General features: G+C 46.2%; 1 protein-coding gene across 2 annotated transcripts in view; it reads right to left on the minus strand.

Moving 5' to 3' along the window:
- Positions 1-2772: 2772 nt before the first annotated feature.
- RAD18 (RAD18, E3 ubiquitin protein ligase) overlaps positions 2773-15747 on the minus strand; it is a 29808-nt gene continuing 16833 nt past the window's right edge. The window contains exons 10-13 of one of the 2 annotated variants that reach the window (XM_027702620.1): positions 14785-14919; positions 11524-11680; positions 4675-4737; positions 2773-3431 (exon numbers count right to left, since the gene is read on the minus strand). In XM_027702620.1, the coding sequence (XP_027558421.1) occupies positions 3326-3431; positions 4675-4737; positions 11524-11680; positions 14785-14919 (461 nt within the window). In that variant the 3' untranslated portion in view covers positions 2773-3325. Of the gene's footprint in view, positions 3435-4674; positions 4738-11523; positions 11681-14784; positions 14920-15747 lie in introns of both variants that reach the window. The other variant, XM_027702618.1, reaches the window with a different exon arrangement.

Raw genomic sequence — 15747 nt, forward strand, 5'->3', positions numbered from 1 at the left:
CTTGCTGTTGTTTTTTCCCTTACGTGATCCAATTTCTGCGAATTCAGGGCTGCTGAGATGTGCAGCAAGAGGCATTTATGGCACCCAGGGGATCAGCAGCCAGTCCCAGCAAAGGCCAGACCTGGCAGCCCCTGGCACTCGCCTGGGGCTGGAGCCGGTCCTGGAGCTGTGTCTGGCAGGACAGGCTGGATCCTACCTGGGCACCCACTCTGTCAGGGTGGGAATGAGGCATAGGACCATCAAATCCACACTTTTTCCTAACCCTCCACATTGTCCAGTGTGTCTGCTCCATGCAGCCTCCCCCAGCACCTCGACCACTGTCACATCCACACGCCCTGCTCAGATTTGTCACCTCTACAAACACCACCACCCACCTCTGGCACCAACTCACAGCTCCTTACAAAAGGGAGGGGAAAAAGCCCCATCTCAGGCAAAGGTCACCAGTTTGGACTTTAAATGGTGAGTTCAACAGTAAGAGATATAAAAAAATGAACCCCCACAGGTTGTCAGGGAGCCAGTTTGATTTACGTCCATATTTAAGGTGTCACGGCTGTTCCCTCTCCTACTACACCAAGTAACTGTCTCATTACCTTAACACCTCAGTTCCTGTAGCAGCTCTTCAGCTGTCAGTGGCCATGTCCTCACCTGCAGCCACACCAGGGCACAGAACAGTGCTGGGGCAGGACTCGTGTCCTGCTCATCCCCACGCACCAGCCCCTTCCCCAGCGCACCAGCAGCTGCTCTCTTTACAGTGTTATTGCTGCTCTAACACCAAAGGTTGCCCAGATGTGCATGGCAAGGGGTTTTTCTGAGGAGCAATAGAGAATTTTTATGAGAAAAACTGTCACGTGTCAGCAGTGAATGAATCTGTGAGACGCTGTCAGTTTTCAGCGATTTTTAACTACTTGCAAGTCATTTCCTTTCAGTCATGAAGGGCTTTGCTGAAATAAACACCCTTCCTTCAGCTGCTCTTATCAATGGCACTAAATACAGCAGCCAAGCAGTTTTTCCAAGCAGCAACACTAAAAAAAAACTCAGCAAAAAAAATCCCAAATCCATGAGAAATCAGGTGAGACACGGCAGCAAACACAGTCACCCTCCCATCCCCATCCCTTGGCACTCGAGGTGTCTGACAGCTGCCAGAGCTGCTGGGACCATGCTGGGGGAGTATTTCAGTGTGCCTCCTATGCTGTCTGGGATCGTGGCTGACATTCAGGCTCCAAAATCTTTAGGGAGCTTAATAAAAAGGTCAAACTTTGAGAAATATTTCAGGGTATTTTCTTTCTTTTTTATAAAGGTGCCTTTTGAACTGCTTTGGAGGGCAGCTCCTCTCAAGGTTTCCTTTGTCTGAGCTGTATTCCAGCAGGCACAAAACACCCCCATGAAAATCCAAGCATTTTCTAATAGCACAGCAAGGTTGTCATCCAGCAAACCCCAGACTGGGAAGGGTAAGGGCTGTTTGCAAACCCAACAGCAAACACACCACCACGGGAGTATTTGAGGGCTCTCTGAACCCAAACCAACCTCTTCACCACGAGGTGCTTTAGGAACCACAGGAACTCCTCATTCTGCCCAGGCTGCCAAGACAGGAATCCTTGGAAGTGGATTCCAAGAGGGACCACAGAGGGACCGAGCTCTGCTGGAGAAACCACAGTGTGACTGAATGAGCAAAGGAAAACATCATTCCCAAGGCTCATGGCTTTGTACACATTCTGAGCACAGCTCCAAGGGCAACACTCTTCCTTGGGTTCCTCAGGAGCCACAGGGGACACATCCTGAGGTCACCACAACAGTCAGACCGTGACGCTGCTGTCCAGGAGCTGTTTCTTGTCTTGCTCAGAATCCCCACCAGCCCTTGGGCACCAGGATGCCAGGACAGAACCCCCTGCCACCCCTCAGGCACCCAGGACAACAGGACAGAACCCCCTGCCAGCCCCTCAGGCACCCAGGAGAAGAGGACAGAACCCCCCACCAGTCCCTGGGCACCAGGATGCCAGAACAGAACCCCCAGGACTCGGCTCATGAGGGTTCACTCCCCCTTGGGTACTTGCCCAATACTGATTTTTCCTGAGTACTTTCCAGGCTGAACTTACTAAATTAGACTATTTCTCCTTCTTGGGTACGGAAACATATTTTCCTCTCACCTCAGGAGTTACTGCCATTAACTGCACATTAACTCTGGGACACAGCAAACCCCATCCACATCGATTCCATGACCATTCCACACATAAACATCTTTATCCTTCCCTGGCCAACTGCACCCAATTTCACTGCCTTGTGTGAGCTACTGTGATGAAAAGGCAGCCCTAGAACAGACACCAAAAATTTTCTTTCAAAAAGTTTTGTTTAGCAAAAATGAAACAAACACAATGAGGTTCCTGCTTCGCCTCTGCCCCTCCTCACCCTGTGCAGTTATGATGGTTTATATTTGCCATGATTTAGCCCATTCCAAACACAAACATTCCTGGGAGCAACAGTTTGAGGAGGAATATTTCTAACAGTCAAACACCCAGGCCCAGCTACAGTCTCAAGTCAACTGGCACACAACTCTCAGTTTTACCCAGATTTTGGTGCCTTCTTTGCCAAGCTCCCCCTGATGGGCTCTGACCAAAGCTTCGGGGCTCAGCAGCAGCACCTGTGAGTATTTTTCATGGGATGTATTTTGCTTACAAGCCACATTTGTAAAAACGTCCCCTGGTGTTCAGATTTACTTTCATTTTCTTGCATTGCTTTACTTCATTACAAAATTCTACTACCTTCCAAGGAAGACCAGACTTTTCAATGTTACTGTTTATTTTAAAGCTAGAATACTTTGTGTCCAATGACCTTCAAACTTCTTTTCAGTTTCATTACTTCAAACCAAAATAACAAAACGTAATACCGAGCAATTTGACACAGACATATATAAAAAAGCCTATTTCTGTAGAGCAGAATCCCCCAGCATCCCTCTGCCTCCCCCCACCTCCCCAGCTGCACCAGGGAACTGCCCCACCCCAAGCAAAACACTGTCCTGCAGCTGCTTCCAGGAGGGCAGAGGAAGCTTCCATGGGGTGTGAGCAGGAACAGCAGCACACACAGTCCTGCACTGGTGAGGGGACACGAGGGACAGGAGCCAGCTCAGCTCCCACAGGGCTCTGGCACCCCGGGCCCAATCTCAAAGGTAAATGGCCACAGTGCTGTGGACAAACCCACCAGCCTTGTCATCAAGGCAGCTGGAATGGCAGTGATGCATAAATTCAGCATTTACTCAGTATTCAGAGACACTGAGGATGGGAAAAAGCCAAGCAGTGTTTCCCAGCACTGAGGATTCCCCATCCCTGCAGCACTAGCTCCTCTTCCTCTTGCTCCTGGGAAGAACTCCATCGTTCTCCGGCACCTGCGGCCGCTGCGACTTCCTCTTGTTCACTGTCAGAGCCATGGAGCTGCTGCTGCTGGAAAAAAAGGAAAATAAGGAAAAAAGGGGGTTGCAAGTGCCCTAAACATGGCACACATGACCCTGCTGAAGCACTGGGGGCAGCACAGGGGCACTGCACACACACGTGTTCCTGGCGAGGGGCAGGGAAAGGACCTCAGAGCTCAGCTCATCCCACCCCCTGCCACAGGCAGGGACACCTTCCACCAGACCAGGCTGTTCCAAGCTCTGTCCAACCTGGCCTTGAACAATTCCAGGGATGGGGAAATAGTGCTCTGCCTTCTCAGGTGAAGAAGATGACAACACCCACAAACCCGGTGTCGTGGTGCCCTCCTCCTGTCCCCAGGAACCAGTCTGGAACACAAGGAGGAGCAACAACCTCCCAAATTCCTTGTCCATAGCTGAGAAGAGCCCCTGGTGCTGAGAAAACCATGATGATGTTCCATCAGAAAAGGCCAACTTGAGCCACTGTCCTCCTTGGGGGCACGGTCACAGGGCACAGGACAAGGGCTTGGTCAGGGTTACCCTGAACGAAAGCACACAGGACTCCCAGCTTTCCAGACACCCTCCTCATTTATGGACAAAGAATTTTTCACTGGAAACTCAACAAGTGTTTTCTTTTTAGTCACAGAGTTAATTTTAAAGAAAAAATTGTTAAATTAGCCATATTTAAATGAAGCAGCTGATTTCCATCATTCAGCCTCGGAGCTTAAAATTCCACTTAGTGTTGACATGAAAGATGCCGCTCATCTGTCAACAGCTTTTGCTAATTAAACATTTCTTATAAATACACTCTGTTTTATACCATCTGCTAGGCTGGATCCATCCTGCAGGGACTATTAATTCAGCTTAAACTGGGAATTCACAAATGAAAATAACAATGGAAAACTCTCAGATGTCCAAGTCCATGTCTGCTGACTGCCATGAGATATGTAACAATATAATAAAGAGATTAGTAGGAACAACTCGTGTTTCAGAGCTGTACCATAAAAATCAGTCTCCTCATTTTTTTCTCAATTAAAATATATATTTATACTCATGTGTACCTTCGAATAATGATCTTCAACTGGGCATCTGTGGATTCTTAGAGCATCCATTTTTCAAGGATTCAAACCCACTGACAAAATCCTGCTTCCCACAACCATGAGGATTCTCCCAGAACCTGACTTTCCAGAGGCATTTGCTTTTGCAGAATTCCACCAACTGCAAACTCCTGATCTAAACCCGTCGCAAGGACTTCAGCGCGTGGATATTCCACTCACCTGTTAGAGGACACTGAACACGTCTCAGACTCTTCCACATCTGCCAAAATGTCCGAATTGGTGCTGAGGGGGAAAATAAACCAGATGTAAATTATTTTAGCAACACCCATAGCACAGCAGGGCTCGACTGGCAGCGGCAGCAGAAGCTGTGGGTGAGACCGACCCCTCTAACAGCACTGGCAATGAGAAATAACTTCAACCTACAGGACAGGCCAAGAACTTCTGCCTCTGCATTGCTGAATTTTTAGTTATTCCCAGGTCTCAATGTCATTGTTTAACACACAAGACAATTCTCTCTGTTCATGTCTCCTCAGTGGTATCTACAACAGCTTTGCATTCCCAGGCACCAGGCAATTTCTCTGGAGAGGATCTGCAAGATGCTTAGGTGGGTAAAGTGTAGGTAAAGTGCATTTCTCTTCTAGAAGCTTTTCTTCAATAAATCAATAAATGACATACGACTCCTAGAAGATGGCAGGATTTTTTTCACCCTTTGCCATTTTGTCTCCTCTCTGAAGTGGGAGTCATCAGTGTTACTGTGGCAATAACTAATACAGAACCACCACCAGGAATTCAGGTGGACAAACAGAGCCAGGTTAGAGGACCCTCTAACACGTGCACATACAGTCATACAGATATAAAGGAAAAAGACACCAAAAATGGATGGGGAAAGTTTTGAAGTTCAGCATTGTTTTTACTCTCAGAATTAAAAGTCCATCAAAAGCTCATTTTTGGTGCACAAACTGGATTCCCAGGGAATGAGTTATTATCATTTTTCCAAACTACTCTGATGTTCCAATTACATTTAAAAAAAGAAGTGGGGAGGACATAGGGCTATTTGTGTGCTTTTAGTCCCCTAAAATAGAAAAAGAACAGGTTTGAGGCCTGAACATGATGTACTTCCCTGCCTTGAAAACCGCAGCATTATCATCGTTTATCACCCACCGCGTTTGTCACCGCAAAACAATAAAAATGAGAGAACTTGGCCAACACTCAAACCAATACTGCTTGTTCAGAATTTACATGTGGAATCCTTGGTCTGTCTGTGCCTACCAAATTTTTTTAAAACTGAGCACAAAATGTCCTGGAGCGAGTTCCCCCTTGGCCTACACGTGGAGCTGTGAACGGGCCATCAGAGGGTCCCCAGAGAACCCAATTAACTGCTCTGTCCTCACTGCAACCAGACACTGAGGAGCTGCAGTAACTGCACAAACCAGGGTTCTGAACTTCCCAGCTGTAGCTAAGAGCCCTTTGTTCCAGGATTCCTTCCAGCAGCCCCCCACTGAAGCAGTTCTCTGCATCGTGGCTCTCCCAGACACCAGTTTGGGTTACAAAGCCCAAGGAAGGCAGGATTTGGGGCTGAGGCAATTATACACCTTTCTGCCACGTGCCAGGGGACAAAAGTGTCTGAAAATTTAAAAAAACACTTAAATATGCCACAGTCGAAAAGCAATTATCAAAAAACACTGCCAACTAAGCAAAAGCAGTTTTGACCACCAAGTGAATTCATATTTTAAATTAATTCTTTTTCGTCCCCTGAAGAAAACTCCTCCCCCCTCTTTGCATTTAATGATTAGCCCTGAAGTGGAAGAATATGAATTAAAAACCAAACAGTTGCCTTGTTGTGGAGGTTGTTTCTGTACATTTTAGCCTAGAGGGGCCAAAGAGATCACAGAATTTAGAACAGTTTTGTTAATTTCTTCAGTATTTTCTGCCTTTTTGATACCCCACAGGTACCTACGTACACTGAGGCCAGGCACAGCAAAACACATCATCAGACTTTATTCAGACTCCAAATCCAAGACAAATTCCCACAAGGTTTTCTGTCCTTTACTAAAGGTCATTACTCTCCCAAGATTTTACAGATCATTTCCAGAGGAGTCAATTTTTGCAGCAAAACCATTAAATTTCTGCACCTGAACTGCTCGAGATGCAGCCAGCATCCTGTGCCAGGGTGAGGAGGGGTTTCAGTTTCTGCTCTTATTCAAGGCTCCACTTTGGGAAAAGTACAGCTTCGGTGACTCAGGCCATTCCCAGCTCCACGATCCTGCAGGACTGGTTTCCCTGAGCCCTTATGGACAATCAACCAAGAGTCAACTCTTCCTTTCCTGACCATCAGTGGGGTTTGACTTCCACCCCTCCTTTTTTTCAAGATAAACACACAGCTCTCAGATAGAGAGAAAAAAGCTGACATAAGTGTGAATGACGTGTCTTGTTCTAGAACTGAGAGGAGCAAGTGGCCCTTTGACTCTGTTTGTGCTTGGGCAGACACAGCTCTCGTGAGCAGCCAGAGCTCTCCTCCCTCCATCTCACTGTGCCTTGTGGATGTGCCTCTGCCCGTGCCCTGGGCACTTCTCCTCAATGCTGGCATGAGAAACGAGCTCCAGCCTGTCTCATTTTGCCAATGGCACTTGGAGGTGAATGCCCAGTTGAGGAGAGGTAAAATAGTTTTCTCCATCTTGCAATCCTGCTTCCACTCTGTCCTGCCTGTGATGAACAGGATGAGCTCACTGCTAGAGCAGCCCAAGCACTGGGTGATATCCAGGATTAACTGTGCATCCATCCCAATGCCTTCCCTGGCTGCCCAGGAACTCCTCCTCAAACCATGCACCCGGGGCTTCATCGCCCTGCCTTTGGAGGGCTCTCTTCTGAAGCAAACCTTTCACAGGTTCCACTCTCTCACTGTTCTCCTTTACCCTTTCCAGGCTTCCTGGGCTTTCCATGGCATCCTCTGCAGCCCAAAAACACGCCTTTGAGGCTCTGCCTTTGGAAAAGGGAAAGCTCTGCTGGCTCTATGTGAACTCCTTCCCTTAGGATCTGGCAGCAGCTGGGCCATGGAGGCTGAGGCACCAGGAGCACTGCAGACCAGCACTCCTGTTTTCAGGACTCAGATGTCCAGACCCCACAGCTCTCAGTCACAGATCCATGTCCTCCTGGACACAGGCTGGACGTCATTGCTTCCCCCAGGCACAGCTGAGGCCACTGACTGTCACGATGTCCCCGGGACTCTCTCCACCAAACCTCACAGCTCCTGCCATTTGTTACTGCTCACAGTTTTGGGAAAGAAAAGTATGAATCAACACCATAGCAGAGAAGTATCATCATCCTTCCACAATGAACCCATGTTTGAGGCCAAAATCCACAGATCAAACACTCCTGTCTAACACTGTGATATACATCATCTCTGAGCCAAAGTAGTGCAAGATTTATTAAGTCAAAAATGTACTGAAGAACTGAAAAAGGCAGTTATTGCCCTAATCAACACATTTTCATACACTTCTCTCATCTGACAGCAATGGCCAGGGAGTGGGACAGTGCTGCCTTTGAACTCAGACTGCAGCAACTGCCAGGGAGGAGCTCACCCAGCCCTTCCAACCACTGCACCCTGCCAGCTTTGCCACACCAACGGGGGCTGGGAGGTGTGCTGCCATCCAGGGAACTCCTGGGCAACTGAGGCACAGCTCCTACCTCTGCCTCTTCTGCTGCCGAGGAACTAAAGCCCATATTCTGCAAAGCACATAAATCCAAGGATAAGTGACCCGTTAAATCCAGACCCTGGATCCTGATCAATGGCTCCTGAGCTCACAGCCAAAACACCAACACACTGCAAACGAGGCCCCTCCCTGGGCATGAACCTCCCTGGCACACACTGCAGTCACCCCAGGCATCCCAACACCACAGGCATTTACACAAGCTGTGCATGTAGCACTTTCCCACCAAGATTCCAGAACTAAGTCATTATGTTTCAGTACTTCAGATAAGGTCAGTGTTCTATTTTATCTGCTGTTCAAGTCTCTCACTCTAGACATCAAGAACCAGCATTTGTCTCTAACATAAAGTTTTAAGACAAATAATTTGCTTAAAAAACTGTGTATTATCCCCATTACATAAATAGTTGTAATGGAATATTTCCTCTACATAGCTCATTAACTGGCTTATCGTTGTCCCTCCTCATTTCTCTCATTTCTTCTCTAATTTCCCTATTGTTTAAGTAGTTATGCAAAATTTGGCTTCAGTCCCAGAAAGTCAAAGAATGCCACAGGACTATTTGTATGGAGCACTGCAGTCCTGTGGAAGCTTTATGTGTAACTGTGACTTCAGAGCTTTGAAGAATTACCCTTTCAAAGGCACGCCTGTGTTTTGGTGTTTATCTATTATGCACACTTTGCTCTCTGGGTGGGATCATCAATCTTTGCAGAGCCCAGGCATGTTTGGGTTGATGCTGCAACCTCCATTCCTGGCCTGGATCTTTTCTCCAGCAGGTGTAAAACTCTTGTTTTCTCAGTTAAAGCATCAACTTCTGAATAGTATCAGTTAATCAGTGATTAGTGTACAATGGATGAATTTCTTATCTTGACCAACTGATATGAGACCGACAAAGGACAGGCCTTATGAAGGAGGAAACAGAAGAATTACTGATTTTCTTGAAGCATCTTTTAGCAGAACAGACATTTCACCTCTCCAAGTTGCAGATTGTTCTGTTATATTCAACATGCTGCTCGATATCCTCGTCCCATCACAGCACCAGACCCCCATTTACAAGTGCTCTCCTCACAGGAACACAGCATGCAGATCTGGATTTTTGAACATATTTCAAGTTTTGACATTTCAATGTGAAAAACATTTACCCTTGGCAAAGGATATCCTCTTAATACTCAGAAATAAAACACAAGCCTCACAAAACCATTACTGAGTACAATAGCACAATGCTACTCAAAGCATCAACACATAAATCATTGTTGTTTGATTTGTGCTGTATTTCTTTCACTACAATTAACAAGATATCAGCCTCACAATAACCACAGAGTGACCAAATACATCTTTTTTCATGCAGTCTATATGACTACACCTACTTGTTATGGGCCCTGTCAATGCTGATACAATTCATTTTGGATACACCAGACCTCTGAGCAGTGTGCTGGGAGCATGAGCCTCATTCCTGCATGGAACTGTGTGGTCCAAAGCTGGTCCATGGGCACAGCAGGACCCAAGAGATCTCCAAGGGCCAAACCAAGCCCTAGGCAGTGCACTGAGCCATCAGCCCTTCTGCTCCTTCAGAGCAGCTACCAAGGGACACAAACAGTCAAGACAAAAAGCACATTGAACTCTTTTCCCTAAGTGTTCAGAGAAGGGGGGGTCCCTGTAACCTTTGTTTCTCAGAAGACACAGGTAAACACTCCAAAGTGCTCTTCAGGAAGGTGCAGGGTGGCAGGAGGAACTTGGTGGTCAGAGGAGAGGGGCCTTCCCTCCTCACCAGCAGCATCTGTCACCTCACTGAGCCTTCACTGCTTCACTGTTGGTGTTCTCATCTCTCTTTGAGCAGTCTGAGGCTGCATGGAAAGCAGCAGAAGCTGCAGTGTGTCATGTCCCAAGGCTCAGTGGGGCTCTCCAGCTGCCCCTGCCCTGTGCAGGGTCAGAGCAGAGGGTCACCCAACCTGTGCAGGTCAGTGTGCCCCAGTGAGGAACCTGCTCTGACCCCACACACCTGCACAGGAGACACTCCAACAGGGGGGATGGCAATGTGTGAGCTCTGCAGGAGCCCAGAGCACTGGGCCCTGTGCTAAAGGCAAAGAAATGACCAAGAGAACAGTTCCCTGATCACAGGGAAGGAAAAACTGTCATCAGCCGCATCCTGAGAAACTGAGATAAAACTAATCCCACACTAACCTTAACAGCTTGTTACATAAGGAACAGCAAATAAACTGATATCTCTGTTTATCAATTTTACAGTACCAGTTCAGGCAGAAAGACACAGCCAGCACAGAGGGGAAAGGCCATGGGAGAGGAAGGGCTTTATTGGTCTGTAACGCAGGTCTGAAGCCAAACAGAAATGCAATGATACCCTGGAAGGGCAGCAACGACCTTTCCTGCCTCCACACAGTGCCCTGCCAGCCAGCATATTGTTGTTTACTGACAAATATTTACTGTATGCTCCCATTTATTCAAGCAAATGGAAGCAGGCAGCAAAGCCTGATCCTGTAAAACAGACATTTTCCATTTGATGCTCTCTAACCCCCTGACCTGATCCTCCTTTTCCAATGTCTGCCAAGGTTTTCACTCACCATTCACCATCTCCATCTGTGAAAGGGAACCCTCATGACAGCTTTTTAAAAGCTCTTTGGTTTCTGTTAAACTTTTTGATTAGACTGATCTGCTCATAACCAACAATAAAGCCAAGCACTACATTACTTTTAATATTTGCAGAACAAGGAGGAAGAGACAGAGTGCTATGGCTGGAAGGGGTGGGAAATTGAAAAATGTCACTCCTAGCTCAGCTGATGACCTCCAGCTACTTCCTCTGATTATCTCCCACTTCTAAACTTTTTTATTCCTGGTAATGCAGACCTGCATTCTCCTCTCATTTCCTTTATCAACAAGATAGCCAAATCAGCTCTCTGGCTTTTATATCAAAACCCAATTATTCTGTATTTGTTCTCAATTACTTTTTCACTTTTCCTCCAAAAATTGGGGCCACAGTTCCTTACAGCAATACTACTTAAAAGACTTGGGTTGTTATCAATGTTGGGACCTCTCTAAATAAAGCTTGCAGCAGAAGGGAGGGTGAAGCACTGGAAGGAATTCCCCAAATGTACTCCTGGTACCCCAGACACTGCACTCCCTGTTTCTCTACCAAAAGGGACATTTACATTATCAACCCCCTATGAAGTCATTACAAATACTAAGTGAATTTGTCATCTATTTGAGCTCCATCCCTCAAGCCACCAAGCATCCAGGAACACAGGGAATGGATCCATGCCCACAGTCCTGTGAAGCAGGATACAGGCACTGCCAAGTTTATCCATGGTTGGTCTGATCTGGCACCAAGCAGGGAGAAGACACCACCTCACTGACCTGCTTGTTGATCCAGATGACAGTGAGAATTCAGGAGAGGATGATCTCTGGCCTTCCTCCAGGTCAGGAGATTCACTTCTCTGGCCATCAGGAGAATCTGACTGGAGTTCCTGGGCTCCTCCCAGGACAACAGCTGGGTGATGCTCTTCCCGAAGTTCTACCAAGGGGAAAGGCACAGATTAGAAAGAATGACAATACAAAGTATTATTGTTTAAAGTTCTGCAGCCAGGAGACAGATTTTTAAGAAAAAATAAAGTTATAAATATTTAAATACCAACACCTCATTCCCACTTACATGTTTCTCAAAGCTTTCCCAGGTTTAATTTTCAAGGGTTTAATTTCTTTTCCTAGATAATTAAAAAAAAAACAAAACTAACCACCCTCTGAGAACCAGAAATGTTTCATGTTTCATTGTTGAGTTTCAAACAGAAACAAGGAGAGGAATAAAGGGGAAGGATATGTGCCACATTTCATAAGATGGAACTTTATTTCAGAAATTGGCAAACACTTAACAAGACAGTGCTGTTGGCTGCTTGTGCTACCAATCCCCTTCATCCCCTGCATCAAACAGCTTGACAGCTTCAAGTTTTACAGATCAAGTTAACAGGCTTGTTTTCAGTTGTGATTTATTTCCTTATGCAGCTAAGAAAGACAATGTCAATCCAGATAATTGACATTCCCATTTCTATAGGAAAAATAATTTCTAGACAAACACATACAGGATAAAAAAAACAACAGAATGGTTTTACAGTTATGTCAAATGTTTTGGTCTATGAAAAGATACCTTCTGCCTCCCCCAAGAGAAAACAAATACAGTCTAGAAATTAGGGTATGAAAAGATCCTTATGCCATACCCACAAATACTTTCAAAGTAGTTATTTTACTAGAAAGCTGCCCTCCCCAGACCCATCTCACTGACAACTGTGATTGGGACAGTCACAGACACGCCCCTTCAAGGCCCAAGCTCTGACTTTTCCACCCCTCCAGCAATATTTTGGACAGAAAGGGCCAAGCAGAACTGTAACTGGAGTGTGGAAGGGCTTCACAAGCTTTGGATTGAGCTCAGCTTGCCATTTCCCTCCAGTTAATAGGCATAATTAAATATCAGGGGCATATTTTTGTCTGCTGAAAACAACCAACATATTCCAGTGAGTCAGTTGTCCAACTAATGAAACACAACTCTGAAATTAGCAGGGTAAAAATAGCAAAGGCCTGTGCAATAATGCAGACCAGCACAGCCAATACTTATCAAATCAAATTATTTATCACCAGTATTTATCAAATCTTTTTGGCACTTCCCCTCAGGCAAAGCAAAGCTTCATGTTTAAAAGTTATAAAAACTGGAAAACAGACATTTTAAGCTTAAAGATGCAAAGTAAGATGATGTAAATCAGGAACAGGTGATTAAAACACCACCACAAACAGAGTGAGATTTTCAGAGAGGTTAAATTGCATCAACCAATACTACAGGAAAGGGCAATGGGAGAGATGGAGGGGGGAAAATAAATAAACTGACAAAACCCAACCCCAAAAAAGGTCTGGTTTAGTTCTGTACAATTCCACCACTTCCATGAGAACCCAAAGGAAGTGGGTAAGGAATGCAGACAGAGCCTTTCCATCAGGCCACTGCTGGTTTGTTCCTTTCCTGTACTGTAATTCCCATTTAATACAAAGGCAATTGCTGTTAACAAGGAACCCTGAGGAAACAGGCTTTAGGCATCTGTTCCTTCAACCATAAATCATCCTTCTGTTTTTTCAATGGTTTACAAACAGCCAACTGGGTGCAGATGTTTGGCACAAAACTAGGAACTGCAATTGCAAGGATTATTGGAAGCTCAGTGCACAAAGTGCAGTGGAAACTGTGCGGGTTTGCCGGAACCAGCCGAGGTGGTGCCACGGACTGAGCACAGGGTGACACACCTGGGCCAAGTTATCTTCTACCTGAGCACTCTTCTGGAAGAACTCTGTGCCTTTAATTCAGCTTCTCAGGGGAGATGGAAACCTGAAAGCCACAGCAGCCCATCCCTGCCAGGGCAGAACTGGAAATAAAGGCTGTGGTCCCACCATCCAACAACACATCACCTCTGCCTCTGCTATAGATGAGGAACATCTTCAAATCTTTTATCCTTGAGATTCCTTAACTTTTACCCTTCACACAGAAAGGATCATGCATTGAATCAAGGTCTGCGGGAAATGATCAGGATAAAATTCATATTATTTTACTGTTTTTTCATTTCTTTTTATTCTTGAGGACTCTGCTGGAGGAGACAGCGCAGGAGAGAGACACAGATTAACTCAGCTCAAGAGCACAGGGAATTGTGAGAGCTGGGGCAAATTACACTGCCATGTTTTCCCAAGGGCACAGACAACAGCACATCCCATTCTGGCCAGGGGAATTCCCTCCAAAACTCAAGTGTCTTGAATAGATTATAAATCCACAAGTTCTATTAGGCTGAGGAATGTTCTTCTAAATCCCACATTCAAAGCTAGATGTTCCCTGCCAAAGCAGCCATGAAGCACAAACCAAAAGGAGACCAAAGGATCCTGCAAGGAACATGCTCAGAGCACACTTGGGTGAGGTTTGGTGCTGCAGGGAGGGAGGATCACAAACAGGCTGGATGCTGTCCCTGACTCCTAACACGTGAGTAACTGCAGCCCTGCATTCCCACTTTTCACTGAGTTCAAGTACATAAACACAAAACAAGGCAAGTTAAAAAGAGAGGCAACATCCTGCATAAACAGCCTGAAAGAAAATCAAGTATTTTATTGCTTCGGCCTCAGGACAAACAACTCCTGGATCCAATCCACACAAATAACTCAGCAGTTCCCAGTTACTGACTCCCTCTCCCAGCAGGGATGGGGGAAAGCTCAAAGGCAGCCAGAGCACTGACCATCCCCTTCATTCCAGAGCTCAGCACCTGCAGCACACCTGGACTGGAACCTGAGACCCCTTTCCAACAATTGACTGCAACGTGTCCCCAGACAGAGCACATCCAGACACAATCCACTGAAACCAAACCTCTAGGGGCTCAGGTGCCTCACCTGGATCTGCCACACAAACCCAGATCATTATTATGGGTCGTGCTTATGTTCCACACCAAAATCAATGGCAATCAATCATTTTAGAGTCTGTTTGACCTTCATACTATTTTTCCCCTTAAAGGTTGTAGGAGAAGAACAACAGGAGAAAATAGCATTTCTTTGGGAACCTCCCACTTCTTAGTGTGGATCCAAGAGGGGATCATACTAAACATCACTGACCTGGGGCTGCTGGCAGCTCTGTGACAGCAACTTCTTCTTTGCTTTGAGCACTTTCTGTTTTCCTCCCACCACTTTTCTTCCACCGGTTACTTACTTGATCCATCAAGTATCTGAATTCCTTTCTGTGTTTGTTTCCTGAAAGGTAGCAGAGCATCACTGACTATCCCCACAGGACTAAGGTACCACCACAAACACTGAAAGGAGGCGAAGAGAAATGGACACAAAACACTGAATTAAAACCATTTTTGTTACAGCAACTGAAAACCAACTCAGCACTGCAATATGGTCCATGTTCTATTAACGATCCAAATCTGTGTCTGTGCTTTTACAGAGCTACCCAGAGCCAAGAACACTGGCACAGATGAACACTTCATGCCCCTGTGTCATGCTCATTACACTGCTGAAATTCAGATCCTTTCAATCAGTTAATAACGCAAATACTCTTTGCACTTTCAATCACTTGGTATGTTTTAAGCAATCCTCTGGTGTTCAGCCAAAGCAATGTTGTTGTTTCATCTAGATACTTCAAATTCTTTACTCAGAGGCTGGGAAAATACCCAGTGTCCTCAGCCAGACACTGTGGATCACCTACCCCTGGCCAGGCAGGGAGGGAACACACTGACAAGAGGCTGGAGCCAGGTGGGGATCAGCCTTTTCTCCCAGGGAACAAGTGACAGGACAAGAGGAAACAGCCTCAGGCTGTGCCAGGGGAGGCTGGGGCTGGACAGCAGAGGAATCTCTTCACAGACAGCATTGTCAAGCACTGGAATACCTCCAGGGTGGTGACTCCACCACCTCCCTGAGCAGCCCATTCCAATACCTGACCACCCTTCCAGTGGCACAACTCTTTGATATATTCTATGATAAAATAACACCAAGTCCTGCCCCACAGAAGGAAAAAGATTTGACATCAACTCCCCTTCCCTGAGCAGCTGAAAGCACCACAAAAGGCCAAAAACTCCA

This window comes from Neopelma chrysocephalum, unplaced genomic scaffold (assembly GCF_003984885.1).
Source record: "Neopelma chrysocephalum unplaced genomic scaffold, ASM398488v2 Primary Assembly neopelma1_189, whole genome shotgun sequence".
NCBI classification, from domain to species: domain Eukaryota; kingdom Metazoa; phylum Chordata; class Aves; order Passeriformes; family Pipridae; genus Neopelma; species Neopelma chrysocephalum.